At 48.1% G+C, this 26,051-nt stretch overlaps 1 protein-coding gene across 1 annotated transcript in view; it reads left to right on the forward strand.

The window, feature by feature from the left end:
* The window catches only part of LOC121336980 (voltage-dependent N-type calcium channel subunit alpha-1B-like), a 289,393-nt gene that overhangs the window by 212,434 nt on the left and 50,908 nt on the right, over positions 1-26,051 (forward strand). Inside the window, 11 exon segments of the mRNA XM_041406692.1 lie at positions 1,739-2,563; positions 4,188-4,414; positions 6,118-6,238; positions 9,221-9,350; positions 10,124-10,183; positions 10,919-11,025; positions 18,859-18,955; positions 21,484-21,644; positions 22,695-22,832; positions 23,682-23,883; positions 25,474-25,638. Coding sequence (XP_041262626.1) covers positions 1,739-2,563; positions 4,188-4,414; positions 6,118-6,238; positions 9,221-9,350; positions 10,124-10,183; positions 10,919-11,025; positions 18,859-18,955; positions 21,484-21,644; positions 22,695-22,832; positions 23,682-23,883; positions 25,474-25,638 — 2,233 coding nt within the window.

Genomic DNA, 26,051 nt, shown 5'->3' on the forward strand with positions numbered 1-26,051 from the left:
CTTTTAGCAGCATCAGGCAGCAACAACCTCGGTAAAAAAGCGATTCCCCCAGCAGAGCCCAGCGACACAAAACCCTTCTGACAGCTCCCACTGTGCCACATGAGCATGGCTGGACGTCACCTCCCCGGGGTCTGTGCATGGTGACAGAGCCAGACAGTCCCAATCAGCACCAGAACACGCAAAAGCTGCTTTTTTCCACTGCCAGGGAAGCCCAGAAAATGCGTAAGGAAGCTGTGTTTGCCTCCCCTGTGGGCTCTGCTCCCTCCAGCTGCACAGCTCAGCCTGAGGTGTGGGGAATGGAGGTGTCAGAGCAGGCTGGGAGGAGGAAAATGCCTTTTCAGGTTTTGCTAGAGAAGTTTCATTAACAAAAAATGGGTACTGAGCCTCCACGAGGTTAAATCCAGAACTCACCTGGCAGCCAGTGAAAAGCAGAGCTTGGCTTGAGGTTTTTAGGAGAAAAAGAAAAAGTTGTCCCTTCGCAACCTTCAAACCCTGGTTGGGTTTGTGGTCGCTTTGAATGTGGTGGTGAGAACCCAAATGCTGTGCTGAAAAACCAAAGCATTCAGGCCATGCCAGAGGAGGTGTCCTGGTCACAAGAGGTGATAGAGATGAGCAGGTGTCTCCTGGTGGTCCCATCTCATCTTCATCTTGGGATACTGAGGTGGTGGAGGGTCAGAAGGGGCCATACAAGGAGGGATTGAGGGCTCTGGGATTGTTCAGCTGGAGCAGAGTGAGGGCAGAGCTCCCCGGGGCTGCAGCTCCTCCCGAGGGGCAGCTCCCATCTCTGCTCGGGGACAGGGACAGGAGCCAGGGCACGGCTGGGGCTGGGCCAGGGCAGCTCAGGCTGGAGCTCAGGGCAAGGTTCTTCCCCCAGAGGGTGCTGGCACTGCCCAGGCTCCCCAGGGAATGGGCACGGCCCCGAGGCTGCCAGAGCTCCAGGAGCCTTTGGACAGCGCTGCCAGGGATGCCCAGGGTGGGCTTGTTGGGGGGTCTGGGCAGAGAGAGAGGCTGGATTGACGATTCTGATGGATCCCTTTCAGCTCAGGATCTTTCATGGATCTCTGTGTGACTCTCCCACCCTCTGGGCTGTTTTCCTGGTGCACAGGACAGTTTTCCTCTTACTTGTACTTTTCCATTCTCCAGTGATGTGTGGCTGGTCCATGCTTACCTGGAAGGATGCTGTGGATTTAGAGCAGTTTTAGACTCTTCCATGAGCCAGCAGGGCAGCACAGCTGGAAAACAACCCCTGGGGCTGGCTGGAAGGGGAAGGGGCTGGTGGCAGGCTCGGATCCTCAGGGACAGGTTTCATTTTCCCTGCTCCTCCTGCTGATCTAACTTCTCTTGCTCACTGCTAATTTCCTCACCCAGATATTTCCAGGTGGGGAGAAAAATGCTGCTAATTTTGGGAAGCTTTGTGGGCTGTTCCAAAGCTCTGGCTGGGGTGTGTGACTTTTGTGTGCTGACGTTTTAATCCTTCAGACTGTTCCCGAGGCTTCCACATTTCCAAAACACAGAATAACTCCTTTCCAGAGGGCTGATCTCATAGTGTGTGGGCAAACTAACACGGATGATCCTGCTGGCTTTCCCTGCTTATGTTCTCTCTCCATCCCTGTTACTCCTTTGGTTTGACCCTCTAATTCCCCACCTCAGCTAAAAATTCCCTCTTTTTTTTTGGGTTGGCATTTAGGGAATTGGCGCGAAGTCGGGTGCTGACTTCTCACGTTTCTCCCGCCCTTAGCAAGCAGCAGAATTCCTCCAAATCCAAGTCGGTTTGGGAGCAGAGGACGAGCCAGATCCGGATGCACAACTTCCGAGCCAGCTGCGAGGCCCTGTACAACGAGCTGGACCCCGAGGAGCGGGTGCGGTACGCCACCACCCTGCACATCCGGCCCGACATGAAAACCCACCTGGACCGGCCGCTGGTCGTGGAGCCCCGCGGCGAAGGCAGGAACAACATCACCAAGCTGAGCCCCGTGGATGTCCAGGAGGTGGTGGAGCACCCCAAACCCACCTCCGCTGATGGGGCAGAAGTACCACGGAAGCACCACCGGCATCGGGAGAAGGAGAAGCTGGGAGAGCAGGAGAAGGGAGACGTGACCAAGGACGAGAGCGGCGAAGCCGGGGCTGCCAACAAGGAGGAACGGCACCGGCAGCACCGGAGCCGCAGCAAGGAGGTGGAAGGGGGCAGCAAGGAAGGGAAAAGCGACCGTAACAGGGGGCAGGAAGGCGGGAAGAGGCACCACCGGCGAGGCTCGGTGGAGGAAGGGGCCGAGAAGGAGCACCGCAGGCACCGCAGCCACCGGCACTCGTCCGACCGGCCGGGCAAGGAGGGCAATGGCACTGCCAACGGCGCTCGCGGCGAGCGGCGCTCCCGGCACCGCGGAGGGTCCCGCTCCGGGAACAGGGATGGAGAGCCCGGGGCCAAGGGGGACAACGGAGAGGAGCCCCACCGGCGGCACCGGCTCAGGAACAGGGCGCTGTCCACCTACGAGTCCGTGGAGAAGGACAGCGGGGACAAGGAGGGGGAGGCTGGCGAGAAGGAGCACCGGAATCACCAGCCCAAGTGAGTGAGTGCTGCCAGACCCTGCCCGGGTCGGTTCAGGGGTCACAAAGCACCAGATGTGTCCAGAAAATCCCTTATTGCCCCTCCCTGTGGGATTCCCTGCTGTCCCTGTCTCCACACTAGCTCCCACCACAACCTGCAGTTCTGTTTTGCCTCAGTCAGCAGGGACAGAGGCTCCCAAAGACAATTTTGATTCATAAAACAGCTCAGGTTTAAGGCAGGAAATATCCTTGCTATAAACACCAACAGATCCTGTAGGACACCAAGTGGAGCAGAGAATTTCCCAGCTTCTGAAAGGAAATTTCCTTCCTTCTGAAGGAAGCTCCTGAGGGACATCTATTTAAATTTCAGCCAGCCTTGCTTACAGCCCTTTGATTTTCATTTTTAATGGGGAGTCTTCAGCTGCACCACCAGTTGTTCCAGCACATGGCCTCTTCCATTAAGAGCAACGATGGCCCCCATTTGCTTTAATTCTTATGTAAGTCAAGTGAGAAAAGCAGCCCTGGTGAAGCATTTGGAGTAGTTAATAAAGAAGGATAGATTGCCTTTTCAGCTTTATTAGTCTGATGGAAAAGAAATTGCACTGGGATTCTTTAGAATAGAGTTCATGTCACCGTGGAGAGCCGTGAGTGGCACTGAGATAATAATTTTCCTGTCTAAATTATCTTCCTTTCAGCTGAATTTCCAAACACTCTGCCTGCTGTTCAGCGTGCTCATGTGCATGGGCTCACTTTCCTCCTCACTGGAGCAGAGCTGCTGCTGCTGCTGCAGAGGAGAGCAGGAGCCATTTAGCTGCTGACTGCCACGTTCCAGAAGGGTTCCAAAACCATTCCAAACCGTTCCAAAAACTGGAAAAGGGAATCAGCACATTTAAATAAGGCCTGGGGAGAGCATTAGGGAGCAGTGTGTCAGGATTCATCCAGCAGCTGCTCTGGGGAGTGGCTCATGGCACTGCTACATGGTCCTGGCTTGGAAGCATCATTAAAGTGACCCTAGGGATGTCCAGTGCCACGGTCCCCTCCTAATGTTGGGATTGGCGTTTGGCTCGGGAGGTCTTGGAGAAAAAGATCCCAAATTTTGCTGTCAGAGGTTGTCCTGTATCGATGCAGGGCACCCCCAGCCAGGGAATAATGTGCTCTGATTCCATGATTCAGAAGGCTGAATAATTGCTTTATTAAGCTATACTATATTACATACTAAAGAGATACTATACTATACTAAAAGGATACTACAAAGATACTAAAGAAAAACCCATGAGTGTCTGAGACAGCCAGGACACAGCTTTGACCCAGTTGGCCAAGGAATCAAAACAACCCTCACTGGTGTCCAGTTAACAAATCACTTTGGTTAAACAATCTCCATAACACATTCCACATGTGCCAAACAACAGGAGCAGGGAATAGAGATAAGAATTGTTTTCTCTTCTTCTCTGAGCTTCTCACTGCCTTCCCCAGGAAAAATCCTGGGAGAGAGAATTATGTCTCTCTCTGTTCAGAGAATGTGAATGCCACAATCCTGCAAAGGATTTCCATGGAGGAAACGAGCCCAGCACGAGGTGCAGCATCAGGGATGTGTTCTCTGAACCTTTCCCCAGCCATATTGAACAAATCCTGCTTTTTCCTAGGGAGAACCAGTGTGAGCTGGAGGCCAGTGGCAGTGGCAGTGGCCCTGGGAGTGTCCCTGTGCACACCCTGCCCAGCACTTACCTGCAGAAGGTGCCTGAGCAGCCGGAGGATGCCGACAACCAGAAGAACGTGACCAGGATGATTCAGCCCCCCCTGGACAAAACCACCACTGTGAACATCCCTGTCACCATCACTGCCCCTCCAGGGGAAACCACTGTCATTCCAAGTGAGTGCCTTTGTGCCCTGCTTTTCCTGCTGTGGAAGTGCCAGGAAATCCAAATCTCCAAGGAGTGAGGGGGGCTCTCCTGGGTGCTGCCATTCTTGAGAGGCAGTCAGGGAGCTTGGTGATAGAGGAGCTGTAATTGCCACACAGAGTGGAGGAACTCAGCAAGGGTTCCTGGTGGCTCTGGAAAACACCTGAGATTCCCTGGAGATGGCTCACCCAGGCCACACCCTGTGTGTAAGGTAGAGCTGAGGGAGCAGGTAGAGCAACATCCATGTGTGACCCTGCTGCTTGGGCTCCTGTGACATTCCAGAGCTTTTTACAATGCTCTGCATCACCCTTGGAGCAGATCCACCCTCCCTGTCCTTCTCCAGAGCTCTCTGCCTTGGGTCTATCAGCACAGATTTACAGGTGGTCCCAAGATCCTTGTGCCCAGCCACCACCAGCCTGTTCCCAACACCCTGTGCTGATCCCTGGCAGGGTGGGAACAGCCTGGAGAAGTCTGGAGAGATGAGGAGAACCCCAGAAGGAAATCCAAGAGGTCTACATTAATCTGGCTGTCAGGACTCTGCTTCCAAGAGGCACAGCCAAGATCTGGCAGGATCTCTGTGTTTTTTCATTCTGTTGTCAGCCACAAGATTTATCTTTTTTTTTTTTTTATTTTTCCTCCTTCTTTCTCCTTTTTTTCCCCTCTTCAATGGTAATTTTCCTATATTGCAATGCTGAGTTCCTGTCAATCACAATTTATCAGCCTCTCCCTTTCTTGGCCATTTCCTCTGTATCTGACTGGAGATCCAATAAGGAGTTTATTGAACATGTCACTCAAACACAAAGAAATGTCATTTCCTTGCAGAATAAAATAAAAAGTAATAACAGCCCTGCACTGAATGCATTCCAAAGGGTGGGATTGTTGGACTTTAGGTCCTGGGAATTAATAGAAGAGCCTTTATGTGTGTCTAAGAAGAGAATTTGCAGCATAAAATGTTACCCAGCTCATAGATGGGAAATTATCTTCAGTAAATTATCCCATAAACCCCCTGCAAGTGAAGTCAGGATGAGAGCTGGAGACTTTCCAACCTTTGGGAGGGAGGTTGGGAACAATCTCAGAGAAGGAGATCCCAAAACCTGCTGCAGGATGGAGCTGCTCACCTTTGCCTATGGGGAACTCTGACCAAACCGAGGTGCACGATGCAGGCACAGCTCTGGGGGCTCCAAGAAGTCCTTTCCATGCCTCTTTTCCTATTTATGGGAAGTTCAGCAGTCTCAGCCCCCAGATTATTAAACATCATCCATGAATCTGCTCCTTTATGTATTCCAAAGCCAGTTTTGCTCCTGCTCCACAGGACAAAAGTCCAAATCACAAGGCTGGTCAGACTTCCTTTTGATTGTCTTTCAAGGATCCGAAGCTGATCCCTCTCCTTGAGAATTTGTGCTCTTTGGGATGGGTTTTCCAGCCCCACTTTGGCAGCTCTGGGATAAATCAGCTCATGGTTTCATTTCCTGGCTGTTTGTGTGGCTCAGCAGCCGTGGAGGGGCAGGGGTTGATAACGATCCGATGATTGTTCATCCCATCTAATCAGCACTTCCCAAAGCTGTTTGCTCTCCCAGCTTCGCTGTTGCCATTTCCAGCTGTTCCAGGCAGCAGGAAAGCTGCAGATCCATTTTTAACCCTCTCCTTTGTGCTCTCCCTGAATTCCCATTTCCAGTGAACAACGTGGAGTTTGAAAGCAAAACAGAGGAGAAGAAAGACGTTGATGACTTGACCAAAAATGGGCCTAAACCAATCCTGCCTTACAGTTCCATGTTCATCCTCAGCCCCACAAATCCGTAAGTTCCTTTAACACCAATTATGGGCTCCAGGTGCTTCAAAGCAATAACATGAGTGGGATTTTCATTTCACTGGGATGTGAAATAAAAGCTTTTTTCTGTGGGCCAGATGCTGCTGATCTGTTTCCTGGGGGGATAAATTATCAGGACAGGGAAAAAAAAATGCTTTGGGCAGACCCTGCTGGTTTAGATCCCAAAAAGTGGGAGCACAGGTACTGTTGGGAAAAGATTTTATCGGGAATAACAGGTTGAGGAATATTCCCTCACTGCTGAGAAAAGATTTAATCAGGAGTAACAGGTTGAGGACTATTTGGATACCAGCAAATTCCTGCAGGTTCCTCAGCTGGAATTCCTGTTCTTTCCATAAAGTGGCTTTGCATCACTGCAAACTTTGAACTGAGAAAACCTGGATTTTTTTATTTGCCAAGGCTGGGAGTGGGATCTGCTGGGGTTGGGGCATTTCTTCCCCTTCAGGCAGCACTGCCTGCTGGAGAGCTTTGCACTCAAATCCTGGGAATTCTGAATCTGTTCCTCTGCAGGGCTGTGGCACCAACGGGGAGAGGGATTGGAATTGTTGTGGCATGAAGGGCTGTGAATCAGTTTGAGCATTTTAAGGGGGGGTGTTTGGAACTTCTGGAGATCCCCTTGGAGCAGAGGTTTCTCTCTGGCTGAGGTAAACTTGTACTTGGAACTTCTCTCTGCCCAGATACCAAACAGGAGCCCAGGCCCTTCTTTGGCAGCTGGGTTTAAGAGAAGGATGAGTTCTGCTCCTGCTGCTGAGGGCTGTGACATCCTGTGCAGTTCCGGAAGAAAACAGGCTCTGAGTTCTCAGATTTGACATCCAAAAAGCCCCTGTGGTACCCCCTAAAGGCTGAACAGCATCCCAGAATCTCCTGACTGATGTGGGACGGACCCACCAGGATCACTGATCTGGCTCCTGGCCCAGCACAGACCCCCCAACAATCCCATCCTGGCCATCCCACATAGTCCAAACGCTCCTGGAGCTCTGGCAGCCCTGGGACCATCAGCTGGGGAGCCAAATTAGGGTTATGGAGCTTGGCCTCCATCTGGATGGATAAGGAAATGGTTATTTCCCTAATGTTTGGTCTTTTTGCTGTGAAGCGACCACCAAAAATGAGCTGGGAAAGAAGTGCCAAGGCAGCAGGGCTGGGTGGGAAGTGAGAGGTGCTGAGCCCAGGGCTCTGGGCTGAGGGCTGGGCTGGGCAGGCAGAGAAGCAGCAACATTTCCTTGTATCCTATGGCTGCTTCTTTTCTCTGCCCTCATCCCAGTTAGGATCTTCTGAGCCTCAGAGTCCAGGATCTGGGGGTTCTTTCAGTTGCTTTGTTGTTTCAGCTTCCTCCAGCTTTCACTTCCCCCCAGAAAAGAAAACCAAAATAAAAACGGTGCTGAAAGGCCATTGGAAAAACAAAGTTCACTGGCAGAAAAAATGTGTTACAAGAAAGCCAAGGGGGAATACCAAGACAAAGCCCAAACTCCAGGAATGTCAGCAGCTTGTTTGTCCTCCTCTGGGCAAGGTGCAGAGCCAGCTGCATCCCCCCGGGGTTCTGGCTGCTGGGAACAGAGCTGAGAGCCCTTTCTGGGGTCAGAAGCTTTTCCCCACTCCAGTGCTGCCATCTCCCTTCCAAGCCCTGCTGGGGATCCATGACCCGGGTGCTGCCAGAGGGGAAAACAGCTCAGGGAAGCAGAAATAAATTCCTTTTTTCCCCAAGTGGCACACAGGGCTGTGAAGTGATTTCTCAAGCCCCACTGGCGGTTCACAAATGCTCCCACATCTCACTGCTGGTTATGAACGACGAGGGGCTGAAAATAGGGGCTTGGTATTGTTTTGATGGATTGAGTTTGATGCAGGAATTATGGTTCAAAATGGTATTGGAAATGTTGCCTTTCACTTCTGTGGCTTCTCCGGGCATGGAGATGATCATCTTCTCATAGCAGACTGAAAACCACAGTTAAGAGGTCCACAAAAGCACTTTTCTCCAGGATATTTTCTATCACATTTGCTTCCCTGGTACTTGTAACTCTTTTCCACTCTGAATCCATTAGCAAGCCAAAGAAAAGGAGTATGTAAGTAGATGTGAAAAATAGACTTTAATTCTCACTGTTCAGATATTTGCTTAGAGAAAATGGGATAGAGTAGCTGAAATACATTCTCAGATAACAAAGTTGTTGGCAAGTTAAATCTATAATTTGATTCTCAGGCTAAGTCCTTTATTCAGCTGACAAATATGGTGCAAATGCAGAGCTCTGTGTGCAATTAAGGATTTGGGAATTGTGGTCAGAAGGAATTATTAGCTGCAATTTGTGAAGACTTTTGGATTGCTTAGAAATGGGAGCATTTACCATTTTCCTCGGACACAATTTGCGAATAAAAAGATTAGGTGGAAGTAATCAAATCTATTCCTGTAAAGTATTTGTGCTGTAAAGTGAGAGTTGGAGTAAAGTGCAGGCAGAGAGAGATTGGTGGGAGGAACACTCAGAGCCACAAAGGCAGATTCAGCTGAGTCTCAACATTTTAAAGGGATTAGTTGACACTAAAAGGATTTCAGACCTTGTTTTGAGCTCACAGGGCATTAACCTGGCAGTTCAGAGGGAGAAGGACGGGGGAGTGCCACATACATAATTTGCAGAATTGAGTGTGGATGCTTGAAAGCTCTCAGTGCTCTTTTGACAGATGGGTAGAGAGATAAATAGATACAGAAATAACTAGATAGGGAGATAAATAGATAAAGAGATGAATGGATGTTGCTGCTTTGCAGAGGGAGCAGAGAGCAGTGCAAAGATGTTGAACTCCCTTACTTAGCTCTCACCACAGACCTGCTGCCAGCTGGAATTTGAAGCCTGTTTTTAAATTTCCTTCCCATTATCACAGCAGGAATGCCAGAGGTGCTGCTCCTGCTGGGTTTGTGCCAGTTTCCCCCCTTCCCAGCCCTGTGACCCCTCATGTGCTCCTGTCCCTGCAGGATCCGCCGCCTGTTCCACTACATCGTCAACCTGCGCTACTTCGAGATGGTGATCCTGATCGTCATCGCCCTCAGCAGCATCGCCCTGGCTGCAGAGGACCCTGTCCAAGCTGAGTCTCCCAGGAATGACGTGAGTGCCACCCAAAATGCCCAGAATTCAGGTGCTTTTCTCCTCCCAAAATGCCCAGAATTCAGGTGCTTTTCTTCACCCAAAATGCCCATAATTCATGTGCTTTTCTCATCCCAAAATGCCCAGAATTTAGGTGCTTTTCTTCACCTAAAATTCCCAGAATTCAGGTGCTTTTCTCATCCCAAAATGCCCAGAATTCAGGTGCTTTTCTCCTCCCAGCTCACTGCACGGCCGTTCCCATCTCTGCAGGTGCTGGCGATGCAGAATTAGAGCTGCCTTTGAGAACACACTCCAGTTATCTTTGTTTCACTGTCAAAATGCTCAAATTCCTGTCCCTTTCTGCTGCTTCAGCCACATCTGATCTTGAGAGCTTGGAAATCAGGGGTTGTGTGGCTGATGGGGCTTTGGTGGAGGAGCTGCAAAGCTGGCACCCCATTCCCCAGTGGGAAAGGCTGGATCCTAAGGACCTTGAACATCCTCAGGAAAGCACGTTCAAACATTTCATTTTGAAATGCCCTTTGCCTTGGTAAACCTGCCAGAAATCAGGTGCACTGGAGCCAACCCTGGGTGCAGTGTGGCAAGGACTGGGAAAATGCTGCTTTAAATCAGATGGTTCAGGTTTGTGCCTAAATTATCTGCAGCCCTCCCACCAGAGGATTTTTGTCCATCCCAGCAGACAGACCATTGCTGGATTAGATATTTTACTCCTTGCTTATGTGCAGGTTATTTCAGTGTGTGGCCTTCCCTAACACACATTTCTCCTTCCCACTTAGGCTCTGAAGTACCTGGATTATATATTTACAGGAGTCTTCACCTTTGAGATGGTGATCAAGGTAAGAACTTTTCCAAGCAGGAAGATTCACCTCCTCTTTCAGATTTATTTGTGAGAAGCTGAAGCAGGACAGAGGTGGGAAGGATGGAGAGCTTGAAGTTGCGAACAGCTCTCACAATCAGATGCAACAGCTCTCCTGGCTTCAATCTCATATTTTATGGAGGAAAACCAGGATATCTTTAGGAGCTGTGACTGTGTAAGAGGATAAGAACTGGGAACAACCAGGAACTGACAGACCTTGCTGAGACACTCCTGATTCTTCCCTTTGGAAGGAATATTAATAACAACTTATTCTTGGTTTGTCATGTTTCAAAAAGCTGAGAATTTATCTTTTTACTCAGTAGGGTGACAGGTTTTGCCAGGACTGTGGGCAGTAACTTCCCAGAGAGCACAATTCCATAAAGTCAGGGTTCAGTGTTGGGGTAAGGCAGGAGTTGGGTTTTCCTGTCAGAGCAAGATAAAAGAGATGCAGAATAAAACCAGGATTAATGCATGTGTGTGGAAAAAATCCCAGGGAGCAGTGAGAGCTCTCATTTCTACAGCTTTTGGCTGTGGTATGTTGATTTGAGCTTCATTTTTGGGAGAGTTTTCCTGCCTGTTAGAGAGGAGCAGCTCGACCGAGTATCTCAGCCATTTGTGAAGGGTGCTTTGATCCAGAACCTTCTCCTGCCCCTTAGCAGGATGGATTTGGGCCATGTTTTATTAAAACTCTTCCTTTCCTGGGTTTTCTCTGCAGATGATTGACTTGGGGCTGCTGCTCCACCCTGGCTCCTACTTCCGTGACCTGTGGAACATCCTGGACTTCATTGTGGTCAGTGGGGCCTTGGTGGCTTTTGCCTTCTCGTAAGTTCATTTTCCTCCTCCTCCCGAATTCCAGGGAATAAATGACAGAGGGGGCAGGAGGCTGGCACAGGGACAGTGGCTGTGTGATTTTTTGTGGCTCCATTTCTCAGTGAAATGTTCAGTTCCTGCCCTTTTTCCAGGGGGTGTGAAGAAAAGAATAAACCCAGCTGAATTTGTGTTGTGGAATCTGGAGAAAATCCTCCCAGCTTTAGGCTGAGTCCATTCACTGCTCATTCAAACACACAGACAAGGTTTTTGTGACTCTTTGGCCAATTTGTTTCAGGAACTCACTGTAATACTTCATGGCAGTCCAGTGTCTCCAGTCAGTGATTGTGAGAATCGCTCTCATTTTGAGAAAACAATTCAAGAACTCAGCTGATAACTCTGTAAACTCTTGGCAAACCCTTATTTCCAGAGTTGTGGATATTTATTCTGGCTCACACAACTTTGCTATTTCTCTTCTTTTCTCTCCTCTTTCTGTACTTCCACTGAGTTTCACTCTTAGTGCTCCCTCCTCAAACCGAGCTCTGTATTTAAGCCTTTAAATAATACCCCACGTTCTTCTTTCATGTCATGGAGGATTTTGAGTAACAAACATGGAGAAAGAACTCTTTAAAAATTAAGATTAACTTCTCATCCGAGCCTTTTTCCTTGGAAACAACCAGAGGAAGAGCAATGCAGCTCCTTCCATCCTTCAGGAGCCGAGCTGGAGAATGGAAAGAAATTTTCCACTCGGACTGTTGTTTGCAAATCCTTTCCTGGGAAACAATGGGAGAGACCTGGAAACAGGCAGCGGGACTTGACCAGTTTAATCTTCTGCGAAATTAGCCCCGAGCAATTAGGGGAATGTTCAGCAGCCCCGCACTCCCCGGTTTGTGACCCGACGATTAGAGGAGAGGAAATTGTTTCACTTGCTAAAGAGAATTAGCAGCTAATGAGAAAAGCATCCACCTTTGTCAGGAGCCACCGAGCGTGGCTGGGCTGCTTTAGACTGGCAGAAATTTTTTAAGCAGAGCCAAATCTCTGCTCCTCCCTCAGCTCTGCACAAAAAATTGCACAAAATGTTGCCTTTCTGGTAAAATATTCCTCAGCAATTTTTTGTTTTGTGAGCTGTCAAAATTCCTGTCGCATCGAGGCTGTGAGATTTGTGGTTTAGATCTGCTTTTCTTCAGTGCAAATACAGATAAACACAAATACAAATAAATATAAATAAACTGTCTTAAGTTAAATTAACCAAAAAGTGGATGGACAGGATCAATATTTCAGGTGTGATTTTTGGGGATATTGAAAGCTGGGCTGTGCCTGATCCTTTTCCAAATTAGTCAGGCCTTGGAGAAAATCATATCCAACGTAATGTTTTCAAAGGGGTGCTGCTGTCCTCTCTTTAAACATTTTGTCCCTCATTAAAAATCTAATTTTTGGAGGAGCCAGCTGCTCTGTCCTAAGCAAAATTGTCTTGGTGAATGTCCTGCTAACCTAAAATTTAATATCCAGAACCAAGCTACTTTTTAAGCTTGACTGGACATGTGTGGGATTCTATTCCATATCTGTGGAACATCTTTCAGAACTAGACTGACTAAAGCCAGACTGAGTTAATCAAAAATTTAACTTAAAAAAGCCATGTAGCAACATTAGAAATTAACAAACCTCCTCTGAGTTGAAGAGAGGTAGAGAAGTAAAATAATCACATAAAACAACACAACCCAGAGTCTGGGGTTCCATGAGAATTTTCGTTTTCCATCAAGAATTCAAACTTCCAAGAGTGATGGGAGAAGGGGCATTTTGGGAGCCTTTTAGAGCATCTCCCTGTGCCGTGAGAACAAACCTCAGGCTCTGCCTTTAAATCATCTTCTCTTTGAACATCATTTTCTTTTGAGGGAGATTTTCCTTGCTTGAGTTATGGATTAAAATGAATAATTTTTAATCTTTCTGAGGATTTTCATGCTCAGGTTTTCTTCTGTTGCTCGTGTTGAGCCATGAATATCTAACAGCACCTCATCAGCCTCTAAATAAATTACTTCTACATCCCCTGCCTGTGCTTTATAATAGGTGCCCCAAGCTGCTTTTATTTTCCACTGTGAGTGAGTCTTGAACAGGTTTTACAGCCAGGGACTGCATAAACCCTGCCTAGTTACTGTCTCCCAGATTAAAGTCAGACAAGCTTATTTATGAGACTCGGGAAAATTTGAATTTCTTCTGTGATTTTTTTGCTTTCTGTAAGCCCTGCTCCTCATCCCCGTTCCAGTAGGAAACATCCAATCCAGGGAATGCCTGCAGCCTCCCTGCTGGAGCCCAAAAGCTGGAAAATCAGTCATTCCCAGAAAAGACTTTTCCCTACTCTATTTCTGAGTCCTGACAGGGTAGAGAGCCAGGACTTAGGCCCAGCTCCTGGTTTGGTTAAACCAGATGGACACACAGAGCCAGCTGAGGGTTGGTAATCCCAAAAAGGAGCTCCTGGAGTCTCTTTGTTGGTCAATCAGTTGGATTTTTCCAGCAAATCCTACAGCCCTGTCACCCTCCTCAGTGTCACTAAAAATGGGATTTAATGTGGCTGTCACCACTTTGTTTGCAAGAACCCACAACTGCCACCTGCAAGGTGGGATTTAATTAATGGTTTTGACCTCCTGGCTGTCCACTGAAGGTGATGTGAACCAACTTCTTGCTGAATTAACCCATCCCTAAAAACCCAGGAAAAACAGAGCTCCCTGAAACCGTCCCATCTGGAATATTGCAGCAGCCTGTGTTAATTTAAGCATTTGAGATGGTATCAGTCACTGGTACAAGATTGATAAAATCCAGCTCTCAAAGCAGCTAGGGGTTTTCTTTCTGCCTGCAGCTTTTTAGAAGCGGCTCTGTGGTTAGAAAAATAAAAAATAAATTTCAAACAACACTCCTGGAGTGATGCTGGGAACAATAATATGATGTTGATAATAATAAACTAATGTCTTTCATTTAGCAAAGCATTTCAAAGAGAAATCCCTTTCTTTTTCTGGAGATAAACATGCCACAAACACCCAGACATGTTTGAGTCCTTAGGGAAATGGAAGCAAACAAAAAACCCATGGAAACTTGTCACCAAAATCTCTCAGCCCCAGGTGCAGAATGTACTTGGGAGGAACAGCTGAGGGAGAGCAGCAAAGATTTGGCCTGGAAAAATTTGGAACAGAGATGCCCAGAATTTTAGGATGCTCCTGGAAAAAACAAATAGTTGAGGTTATCCCTCCCAAAGTGGGAGAGAAGAGATGTGGAGGTGTTTTTCCCAGTGGAAGGGCTGATCCAGCAGGGAATGTGGGATTTCTGTCAGAGCCCTCCCTTCTCTGCTGGTTTTTCCTGTGGCGTTGGTGGGAGTGGGCCAGGGGCTGGGGGATCTCTCTGATGTTTCTGTTTGTCATTGACTCTGCTCTTTCTTTGTCTTCTCCTCGCTGGAATCTCTCTCTAGGAGTTTCATGGGGTAATATGTTCTTCCTGTCTCTTGCTGCTCTGTTTTGCCTGTCCAACCTGTGTCCACACACTTTGCCACTGTGGAGACAAACCAGCCATGTTCCACCCATCCCATTGACCCCTCTGTCCCTTTACTGTTCATTATCCAGTGAAATGTATTATTTTAACTCATCCATCCTGATTTTCCTTCAGCAGAGATAGGAACAGACTAGCAATCCAAGGCAGAGAGTCAGAAAAAACACATGGAGATATATCTGTACCAAAAAGATTTGAGAGGCTGACTCAGTGGGCACTGAGGAGCAAGGTACAGTTAATGAAAATCTTAATAACCAGGTTTAAAGAAGAAATATGGGTCTCTTTTAGAGGATTTCACCTCCAAACAGCCATGCTGGAAGCTCCAGGGCTAATTTAGTCCAGTGTGGGCAATGTGACCCAGCTGGGATCCAGGCTCTGACTGGGGAAAGTCTCTGCCATGAAAACAGAGCTCAGGGCTTTTGCAAGGCTGATTTGTGAAGAAGGAGGTTCCAAAAATTGTATTTAACCGTGTGCAAGTGGCAGTTTTGCTGTCAGTGCAGGGGCAGGGTGGGAGGCAAAGCTGTGTCCTCTGTCCCCACATTCCAAGAGCTCCAGGGGGATCCTCCACAGCGAGGAGAAGGATGCCAAGAAAAGCCTTTGATGGGGTCCAGGAAATTTGGCACTTGGCTCTTTCTTCTCTCTAGGAAAGCAGAGGATTTAGGGCAGAAAGAAGGTGGCTTTGTGCGTGGGCAGGGTGGGGTGACCTCATTTACTCTTCCAGGGAAGAATTCACTCTGCCAGGAGGATTCCAGGCAGTCACAGAAGGCAGAGGCTCCACCTCACCCTGAATTTTTGATGCCCTGACTCTGAGGGGTCCATGTCACCTGAAATCAGAGCTGCTGGCAGCAGCAACAGGAACAAGCAACTTCCATTTGAAAGAAGCACTGAATTTTTAAAGGCTCTTTTATTTATTAAAGGGAGAAAAGGCGCTGCAAAGCTCTTTTAAAAAATTCTTAATGTTTAAAATAAACATGCAGCAAACTGACACAGAAAACAACAACAAAACAGCACTGGCCTAATGCACCCAAAATTGATCTAATGCAATTTTTTTGGTAGTATTCTCTTTTTTTCTTTTTTTTCCTTTTTCTTTTCTTTTTTTTTTTTTTTTCCTGTCTGCCTTTGTCCTATGCTCCTCTTTAGCTCTTACTCAGGATTCAGCTGTCCTGAATCTTGCAGTTGTTATTCTGCAGTCAATTAAAACCTTGTCCTTCCATGGCAATTTATTTTTGTTGTGAGCAATATTCAGGTCAGATGTGTGCTTGGATACACCTTTTGACTGAGTCCCAGCTCCATCTGCACCTTTTATTTTCTGAGACATCTGGCTTTGTATGAAAGCAGTGAAAAAACCCCAATATTGGCAGAGAGGGTTTTAAAAACACCCAAACCCAACCCTGAGGGTTTTATTTGACAGAAGAGTTGTAGAGGATCCTTTTAATTAAAATGCAATTTGCATCACTCTGGGTCAGAGCACCAGGAAAAGCTTTTCCTATAGCAAGGACCTTACTGTGACAAGAAATGGGATTTTTTTTTTTTTTCCTCAGGATTCTCTATATGGCTCAGAGCATAAATCCCATTAAGATTTAATTGGCTCACGCTCTTTATTTGCTTAAGTGCCTGAATGTCAAAAAATCAGTCAGCCCTTCTTAGTGTCCTCTGCTGAGGCAGAAGGAATTCCATGTGACTGGAGCTGTCTGCCCTCCACCTCTGAGCTCGCTCATCCACGCCTCTCCCATTCCAGGGAAAAGAAGGAACCAGGATTTGCTCTGCCCCATGTCTCTTTAACCTTCCTGAAAATATTAAACCCACAGAAATTCTTGCTTCAGGCCTGGAGCCTGCCCTGAGAGAGCAGAGCAGGGAAATGTCTCTGTTCTCGTTTGCACGAGGCCTCATTAGTGCAGTTGTTAATTGGCACAACAGCAGTGGTAACTGGGGTCTCTTGGAGTCAGGAGAAAGCACCACGTGGGAATATTCTGGGGTTCTGAGTGAGCCCAGGAGGGCAGAGCTGAGCTTTGCAGGGCTGGGGGTGCAGATGGGCAGAGCAGCGTGGCTGTGGCTGGAGGGGTGGAGCAGAGCTCTGGGCTCCGTGTCCCCTTGTCGCCATGTGCCATCCCTTCCCTGTCCTGCTGCCCCAGCACATGGCCCTAAAGGGTCTCCCCTGCACTTCTCCCTCAGCCCTGCCCTCCTCAGCTCCCACCTTCCCTGGCTGTCCCCAGGAGCAGCGCAGGACTGGCTTGGCCTGGCACAGGGGAGAGGTGCAGGGACTAGAGGGGACAGCCTGGGGGACACGTGGGATCTGCTGGGGCATCTCCTTGGCCATGACCCATTTCCCCTTGTGCTTCCCTGCTGCCATTCTCATCCTCCTGGAGAGGCTGAACAAACTGTTCTGCAGCCAGGGCACTGCTGAGAGTCACACCAGGGAGCTGCAGCTCAGCTGGTGGCTCTGGTGACACCGAGGTGACCATGGCAGGGAAAGTGAGCTGAAAGCAAATCTGCAAAGCCAAGCCTAGGCCAGACCGTCAGCTCTGCTAGAATCTGACAAGAAAGGCAGAAAAAACTCTGTTGGTAGTGCCTGTTTCATCTAGAGCAGATCAAAGACCTCTGATGAGAATCAAATTTTTTTTAAATATTTAATAATTATTTTGTGGCTTTAAATCTGTCCTGTAGCTCTGAGAGTAAATCCAGTGCCTGGGTTTAGAGCCATGTCAGTGCTCAGGGTCCAGCTGGGATGGATTAAAGTGGCCCTAAAAGAGCCCTGAAGGATGAGGGAGGGAGAAGATAGGGACCTGTCCATGCTGTTCCCCCTCTCCTCCCCTTCCACTAAATCTTGTGGAAAGGAAATTTCTCCTCACGTTATACATGCATGGGATACCCACAGCCCTCCAAAAATTCCAGTTTCTCTCTTACTGCATTTGCAGACAAGTGCAATGCCTGGGAAGGGGACAAAGGGACTGGAGCTGAGGCAGGGCTGTGGGTTTGGGTTGGAGGTTCTGGTCCAGCGTTACTGTTGAGTAGTACAGGGTTAGCAGTGATTTCTTCATCCTTTGGAAGTGGATGGATTTCCAAAAATTCCCTTTCCAGGGCTGAGCAGGCTCAGCCAGCCGCAAAACTGGGTGGTTTCCTCCACTCTTGGTGCTCCTCCCTCAGCACAGGCTGTAGGGCAGGGTGGGGGAAGCTTTGCGGTCCTTCCCAAACCTCCGTGGGTCTCTCAGGCCTCTCGTACTTCCATTATTTCCCTCTTGGAGAAGAGGAATCTCCAGCAGCCTGGAGAGCACAGAATAGGTGTGTCAGCATCTGTCCCAGACGTTCTTCATTCCCACCTGTGTTCCCCCAGCGCTGTCCCAGACCCAAATCTCCAGCCATGAATAAAACTCTGTTCCAGATTTCCATCCCATTTTCCACTCCATATGAAACAAAGGGAATGTCGTTGTTTTGCCGTGGGGTTGGAAGAAGATGTACCTGTTGTCTTCTTGTGTTTCTTTATTTTGGAAGTGCACGAGGAAAGGAACTCTGTCCTTCCCCTAAAACCCCTCTTGATGTTAACAAGAGGAATGTTCTCGACCTTGCACTCGGAAAAACCTAAACCCCAAATGTGACTGACAGCACCTGCATGCCTGAGTGGGGAGCTGCCCCAGCACTGTTCCAGGCATGTAATATATTGCCATATTACATGTTCCTGCATGGGAATGGTGGCATGTCCTCCATGGGAGACTCAGGGATGAGGGAACAGGCTCTGACCCCCAGGAGAGCTCTGTCCCTCACCAGGAAGGCTCCCAAACCCTCTTGGCACAATGTTCCTGCCAGAGAAGTGCACGGAGAAACAAACAGCCCCTGCCTCATCCAGAAACAGCCCCTGCCTCATCCAGAAACACCCCTGGCCTCATCCAGCTGTGAGGGAAGAGCCCTGTGTGGCTTAGTCCCTTCTCCTGCTGGGAATGGGATGGAGGAGCTGAGCCTCCTATCCCGGTGCTGCTGCCCTGGCTGGGAGCGTTGTCCAGGTGTGGAGTCGGGGCAGGAAGGGCCCCATATCCTGGTGAGTGGCTGGGAGGTGACAAAGCCTGGCCAGCAGGTATGGCTGAGCCCTGCCAGGACCCTGTCCTGCCCCAGCCTTCTCCTCTGTGCTGCTGGAGACATCCCAGGTGAGGTTGGGTCATCCTGCCTGCAGCCCTGGTGAGGATGGACACAAAACCTGTCAAAGCATTCCCAAACCCAACCAGTTCCACCACCAAAGCCACCCTGGATATCCACAGATATCCCAGTGAGTGACCTGGGGAGCAAACAATTCCCTCTGTTGTTCTTGTGCCTTTTTCTCCCTTGCAGAGGAACCAAAGGCAAGGACATCAACACCATCAAGTCCCTGCGAGTCCTGCGTGTGCTCAGGCCTCTGAAGACCATAAAACGGCTGCCAAAACTAAAGGTTAGAAAACAACCCAAATTTTTCCTTCTCTGGAGGTTTCTGGCTGATCTGAGTGGAAGCTGGTGGACACCACTTAATCCAAGTTGTTTCTGTTGCTTTTATTTCATTGCAATGAAATCTTTTTGCCAGATGAGCACAAAGAGCTGGGCAGATGTTGAGCAAGTGTCAAGCACTTGTGTGCTTTTGCAAACATTGTGGATAATGTTGGGGATTCTTGTGAATCCACGTGAAAATAAATCCACATGAAAATAAAACCAAACAGAAAAAAAATGCAAAAAAATTAAATTACAGTTCATAAGTGGGATGGTCTTTGATGTGATAAAGGAGAAAATGGGGTTGGAAGGGGTTTGGCTTTCCCTAGAGAATTTAACATGAATATTACAAGGTTTTCCACAGGCTGTCCAAAGAGATTTGTCATTGCTATAGAAGAAGCTTTAATTTATTCATCTTTTTATTAAAGAATCCATAGTTCAGGGGTTTATCCCTAGAGCGCTGATCTAAAAGATAAAATAAATTTAATTGCCTGTGATTACTCATCCAGCACCAACAATTTGAGGTACAGCCAGGCCCTGCAAAGACAGAATGGAAGGAGTTAACAAAACTCAATAATTTCTGAGGTTTAGGGACTCTTCAATACCTTTTGTGGGCTGTTTTCAGTGACAACTGGGAAAAAAGCAATGAATGTTTTGGAAGAGTGAAAATGTGTTTGACAATTTCTATTTACACATCAAAATAAAGGTCAGCTGTTCTGTAGATTTGCTTTTGTCTGAGCCCACTATTCATGCTTAAATAATTTTAGTTTTATGCTCACTAAATTTATCTAAAAAGGAACATTAATGTTGAACCATGTAGAAATTTAATGTAGGATTTCTGGGCTGATCAGAGGGATTTCCATTAGAATTCCTGGGTTGCTGTCTTGGTTTGAAAAGACAAGTATCTGCTAAGAAAGGCAGAAGCCTCTCCTGAAGTAGAAAATGTAAATCCCCTCCCTCTGAATTGTTACAATTCTGAAATTAACGGGATCTCAGGTAAAGATCTGGGAGTACGAATAACAGTTCTTTACTAGGAAAATTAAAAATAAAAATGCAGTAACACAAAACAACAAGAAAACAACCCTGCCAGAGTCAGAACAGGCCCTGACCCCTGTGTGTCAAGGTGGTGGCACAGTCCCATCCCATGGGGGCTCAGCCCTCCTGCAGTGCCAGCTGTGGTTCTGCTGGAGCAGGGATCCTGCACAAGGCTGCAGTTTTCCTCTGAAGCTCCAGGGCTGCTGGAGATGGGCCTGCTCTCCCTCTGGGAATGCAGGGCAGGAGAAAGCTGCTCCTCTGGGAATGCAGTGGGCAAAGGCTGCTGTGCTGTTCCAGGCTCAGATTGTATCCAGGTAGGAATGCTTGGCTCCTGCCCTGGGCGGAGCATCTCCCCATGGGATGCTGGAATTTGATCAGCCATGCAGGGACACTCAGTGTCTCATTAACAACAAATTCCTCCCCTCTCCTCCCTCCTGGAGGGAGGATGGGTCCTGGAAGAGATAAAGAAAACCCGCCTGGTTTTAAGGGCTGACCCATTAACAGAAAATAAGAATAGAATACACCTCCAGCCACTTCTCACACTTGCAACCTAAGAGAGTTGCATCAGGAGTAATTCTGTGACTGATTCACTTCCACTCAGAGGAACAGAAGCAGGATTGTACAAACCCTGTGCTTGGGCAGGGACTGCTCAGTTTCTGGTATTATGACAAACTTCTGACTAAAATGAAACTGCATATTACTTGTAATGAATCAGGGCCTCATACCCACGTAGGAAATGGATTTAAGGAGTTCTTTGCAGGGAGTTTGGGAGTGCACATGCTGACTACATTAGTCACACCTCATTTTGACAGACAGCTCTTTAGAAAAATATTTATTCAAAGCATTTGGTTGTTTTGTTTCTGGTATTTTTTCCTTATTATTCCAACAGTTTTTATCCAGCTACTGGAATTAAAATAAAAAAAGTGCAATTTTCATTTTATAATGAAATGTTTGCTCAGGACTAATACTGTCTTGACAAGATGTGATTGTCTTTATAAATGTTATGAGCAGCATCAGAAAATTCAGTGGCACAGCCAAAGTTGTGGATAAAGCAGGAGATGAAAGAAGTTGGAGTTATTTCTCTCAGATTTGGGAAGTGTTTTGGTAGCAAAAATCCATTGAAGCATCCATGGGTGGCGGGATGGGTAATGAGGCCCAAATGAGAGGGATTTAGGTGGGATATTGGGAAGGAATTCTTCCCTGTGAGGGTGGGCAGGCCCTGGCACAGGGTGCCCAGAGCAGCTGTGGCTGCCCCTGGATCCCTGGTAGTGTCCAAGGCCAGGTTGGATGGGGCTGGGAGCAGCCTGGGACAGTGGGAGGTGGGAATGTGATGATCTTCAAGGTCTCTTCCAGCCCAAACCCTTGTGTGATTCCCTGAGTGTGGTTAAATGGTGGTGCCAAGAATGTGGATGAACTTTTCCTTTCTTCCCACCCTTTGACCTTGTCCCCCTGCACCCCCAGGCTGTCTTTGACTGCGTGGTGAACTCCCTGAAGAATGTCCTCAATATCCTCATTGTTTACATGCTCTTCATGTTCATCTTCGCTGTCATCGCCGTGCAGCTCTTCAAGGGCCGCTTCTTCTACTGCACCGACGAGTCCAAGGAGCTGGAGAAGGACTGCAGGTACTGCTGGGAGCAGGGAATGGCAGGGAGCAGCTTCCTCCAGCTCCCCAGGCTGGCCCAAAGGCAGGGATTTGCTGAGTGAGAAGAGTCTTCTGTAAATAAGAGCAATTATTAATCACAGGTACTCTGGAGGTGAATTTTCCCTTCTTTTTCTTTAGCAGCTCTGTCATTTCTGACTCTGATCTTCAGGACACAGGGGAAGCAGCTTCTTTCCTGGGAAAGCTGAGTGTGATGTTTGAGAAGGGATTGTGATAGTGTGACTCCTCTTTCCACCTGTTGCCTCCATTCTTAGAGCTCTTATGAATTAGAAAAACACACTGAATAAATAATCAGAAGCGTGGGATGTTAAAGAGCTACTAATTAGCAAGGAGAGGGACAGGATGTGAATATCTTAAAAGCCCTGTCAAAAGCCCTGTTAAAGCTTTGTCCTTCCCAGCAGGTTGGTAAGGTGTGTTGTGCATCTCATTAGCTTTTTTCTTGGCACCCAAAGTACCTCCTCAACACTGTCCTGCTCTGCCTGTCCCTCTCCTGCTGCCTGGCACCTGCAGGGCTTGTCTCTGGTGGGGTCCTAGGGGCTGTCACTGCAGTTCTTCCTTGGAAAAATGCAGCTAAATTACAGAAAGGAATGTGAAATTATAGAGTAGGGTAGGTTGGAATGGGTTCTCCCCATGCTAAGCCCATCAAAGTGGGATACAAAGTGGGATACATTTAGGAATTAGATCCAACCCTGGAGTAGGAGCCAGAGATGTTTCCCACTTCCTGTGGGGTCAGAGAATTGAGGGGCAGGCATGGTGTTAATGGCTGGCTTTGCCTAATGAATGAATGCCCTGATTAGAATCTCTTTCATTTTCAGACCTCAGGTCCAGTTCCCATGGCTAGAACTGGCTCAACTTGGCTTTTACTTCTGTTATGGACTTGGAGGGAGTCCCTTTGTCTTTAACCCACAGCACAGTCCAGACTATGCTGCTGGGGCTTTCCAACACTCCTGAGAGCTCAGAAATGCCTGATCTGCTTTAATTCTCTCATTGGCTCCAAATCTCTTTTTCCTAGGGGTCAGTACCTCGATTATGAAAAAAATGAGGTGGAGGCACAGCCCAGGGAATGGAAAAAATACGAGTTCCACTACGACAACGTGCTCTGGGCTCTGCTCACGCTCTTCACCGTGTCCACAGGGGAAGGGTGGCCAACGTGAGTACATGGCACTGGCAGGGGCTGATGGTGCAGGTAAAGCAGGTCCCCAAAGCTCTGAGGGACAGCAGGTGACCTGGGAAATGAGAAAAATCTTTTATCAACTAAGTTTTGTGTGATTATTGGGTGAACCAGCAGGCAGAGCTCTGCATCTTCCTTGGTGCTCTCGTGATCTTGCGCAGGCATGCTCAGAAAGTTTTCAGTTCTTGCTTCAGGCTTTTGGACTCACACACCTTTCTCAGGTGGAAATGGAAATGGTAGAAAACGAAGGGCAAATGGTAGAAAACGAAGGAGGAAAAGTGTTGTGAGCTCTGCTGAAAGTCTGCTGGGCATGACATGAGGCCCCAAATGACATTTCCTGTTCAGCACATTACTTTATTTTGGCACACGTGGAGTGCAGTGTGTGGGCAGGGCTTCTCCGCCTCCACGTTCAACTCTTTCATAAAATAAAGACTAAAACAGCATCAGCCTCCCTTTTCCAGTCCCTCACTGTGTTCCCCTACTTGGATGTCATCAACACCTCTCTTCCCACTCTTACTCCATCCCTGTTGACCAGAGAAGAGAAACCAGATCCAGCTGGATCCTCTCCTCTTTGGGAGGTCAAGGGGGATCAGTGGATCTGGGCACAGCAAATCTCCACCATTCTGCAGAATGGTGAGAACAAAGGGTTTCCCTAAAAATATCCTCAAGGAAAACTTCTTCCCAGCCTCGTGGATGGGAGCAAGCTTTTCCTGAGCATATGTGGAAAACCCTGCACGTGAGTGAAGGCCAGGGAGTGATTCTCAGGGGGTCCTTGGTGCTTCCCAGGGATTGTGTTGACCTTTCCTCTCTCTTTGCATTTGCTTGCAGTGTGCTGAAGCACTCGGTGGATGCCACCTACGAGGAACAGGGGCCCAGCCCTGGCTACCGGATGGAAATGTCCATCTTTTACGTGGTGTATTTTGTTGTCTTCCCTTTTTTCTTTGTCAACATCTTTGTGGCGTTAATCATCATCACCTTCCAGGAGCAAGGAGATAAAGTGATGTCAGAGTGCAGCCTCGAGAAAAACGAGGTACCCACCTCTTCTGACTCAGAGTTGGTGTTCCAGGGGCTCAGAGCCCCTGTGTACTGGTGGAAGGCCACTCCCTGTTCCCCCTGTGCTGGGGGACTGGAGAGCAGTGGTTATTGGAGGGTGTGTGGTGTAGACACCAAAGAAATGAGTGGCTGTTCCAGCTCCTGCATAAAACAAACGCCAGGGAGAGCCCCCAAGTGCTTCCTGTTGGGAATCACTGTCCCACATCCCCCTGGCCCACACCACAGTGAGGATGGTGAGGCCCTGGCACAGGGTGCCCAGAGAAGCTGCCCCATCCCTGGCAGTGCCCAGGGCCAGGCTGGACAGGGCTGGGAGCAGCCTGGGACAGTGGGAGGTGTCCCTGCCCGTGGCAGGGGTGGCACTGGATGGGCTTTAAGGTCCTTTCCAGCCCAAACCTTCTGTGATTTTATGTTTGCTTGAGTGTGGAGGGGTAGAAGGAGGCAAACCTTGAGGGCAGACCTCAGAAACTAAATTGAGGTTCAACTGCTGTGGCTGCCCAGAGGAAAACTCCTCTCTCCAGGCTGATTGTGTGCCTGACTGGGATTTTTCCTTCTGGCAGCAGCCAAAAGGAGATGCCTTGAGAAGAGTGTAAGACCAGGGCAGAAGAAGCTGTGAGGCTTTTATTTAAAGCCCCCAAAAATATCATTATTTTCCACTCAGAGACCTCTTGAGCTGTTTTTTCTTTAGTTACTGGCATCTGTGTATCTTCCTGCCATGGGTGTATCCAGTTTCCTTCTCAATTCATGCAGATTTTTAGCATCTGCAGCATCCTTCCTCCAGGGTCCCACAGCCTCAATGACCTCTTTGGGGAAGAACCATCTCTTTTCATAAATTTTGAAACTGGAACCTGATTTTTGATGAAAAGAGATGAATTTTTAAGTGATTTTTAATTAGTTCCTTGTTTGTCTAAATGAACAGAAAGTCCAAAATAAAGCAGAATATTTAGAGAGCTTTACCCATGTTATTTTCCAACTGAGCAGAAAGTGACTTGCAGTTTTTATGTAAATTCAAGATGAGGAAACACTCCAGAATCAAAACCTCTTCGTAAAAGCAATTTGGATCAGTTTTATGTTCATAATAAAGTGAACAGAAATAGCCAGTGAAGGGGATCTCTGAAAGTTCCCCCAAGTGCTTTTGGTGGATAATTTATTGGTAAATTCAGTTTTCATTTTATGAAATATTCTGAGCTCTTCGGGTGCTGTGTGTGAGGACACACCCAAGTTCCACAATACTTTTTAAAAACCACAAATAACATCTTTACCAATCCTCTGATTCCTACAATCACCCATCAGGAGGAATTGGAAGTGTTTTTAGAAGTGGGAAGGGATCAGGACCTAGGAGGAGTGGGGCTCTAATGGAATGTGGTAGGACTGCAAGGGGCATACGAACGTTATGGGGTAAATATTCCAGGAAAATGGATGAGGATTTGGGGATCCTGTGCTGCATTTTACAGGAACAGTCAGTACTCACTTGGTGTAAATGCTCTGCTCGCTCTCCCAACCACATCCCGACGGATAAAGACTTCCAGCCCTTCTTCTGGCATCTTTTCATCCCCTTTTTGTTTTTTAGAGGGCCTGCATAGACTTTGCCATAAGTGCCAAGCCCCTGACCCGCTACATGCCTCAGAACAAGCAATCCTTCCAGTACAAGATGTGGAAATTTGTGGTGTCTCCTCCCTTTGAGTATTTTATTATGGTCATGATTGCTCTCAACACCATTGTCCTCATGATGAAGGTGAGTGGGATCTCCCTGAATCTTAGAATTTTGAGCTGTTGGCTGGAGGGACTCTCACCCTGAGAGCTGGGGGTGCTCAGCAGAGCAGCCACCACTCCCCATGTGCCTGGTGGGATTCCTTTGGCCCCTGAGGGAGGTGGATTAGCTGGGATGAGATCCCACCAGTGGGGTTCCCTGCAGAGTGGTGGTTGGGCTCAGCCCATTTGGTGTGTGACCATGGGATGGGAACTGGGATCTGCAGGTCCTGATCTCCAGCCCAGCCTGAGCTTTCTCCTGCAGAGAAGGGTCTTGGGGCTGCTCAAAGTCCAGTCAGGCCATGGAAATTCAAACTGAAACATAGTAGGTTTAGATGGGATATTGGGAATTAGGAATTCTCCCCTATGAGGTGGTGAAGCCCTGGCACAGGGTGCCCA

Source organism: Onychostruthus taczanowskii, unplaced genomic scaffold (genome assembly GCF_017590055.1).
Source record: "Onychostruthus taczanowskii isolate IOZ18803 unplaced genomic scaffold, ASM1759005v1 scaffold25, whole genome shotgun sequence".
NCBI lineage: Eukaryota > Metazoa > Chordata > Aves > Passeriformes > Passeridae > Onychostruthus > Onychostruthus taczanowskii.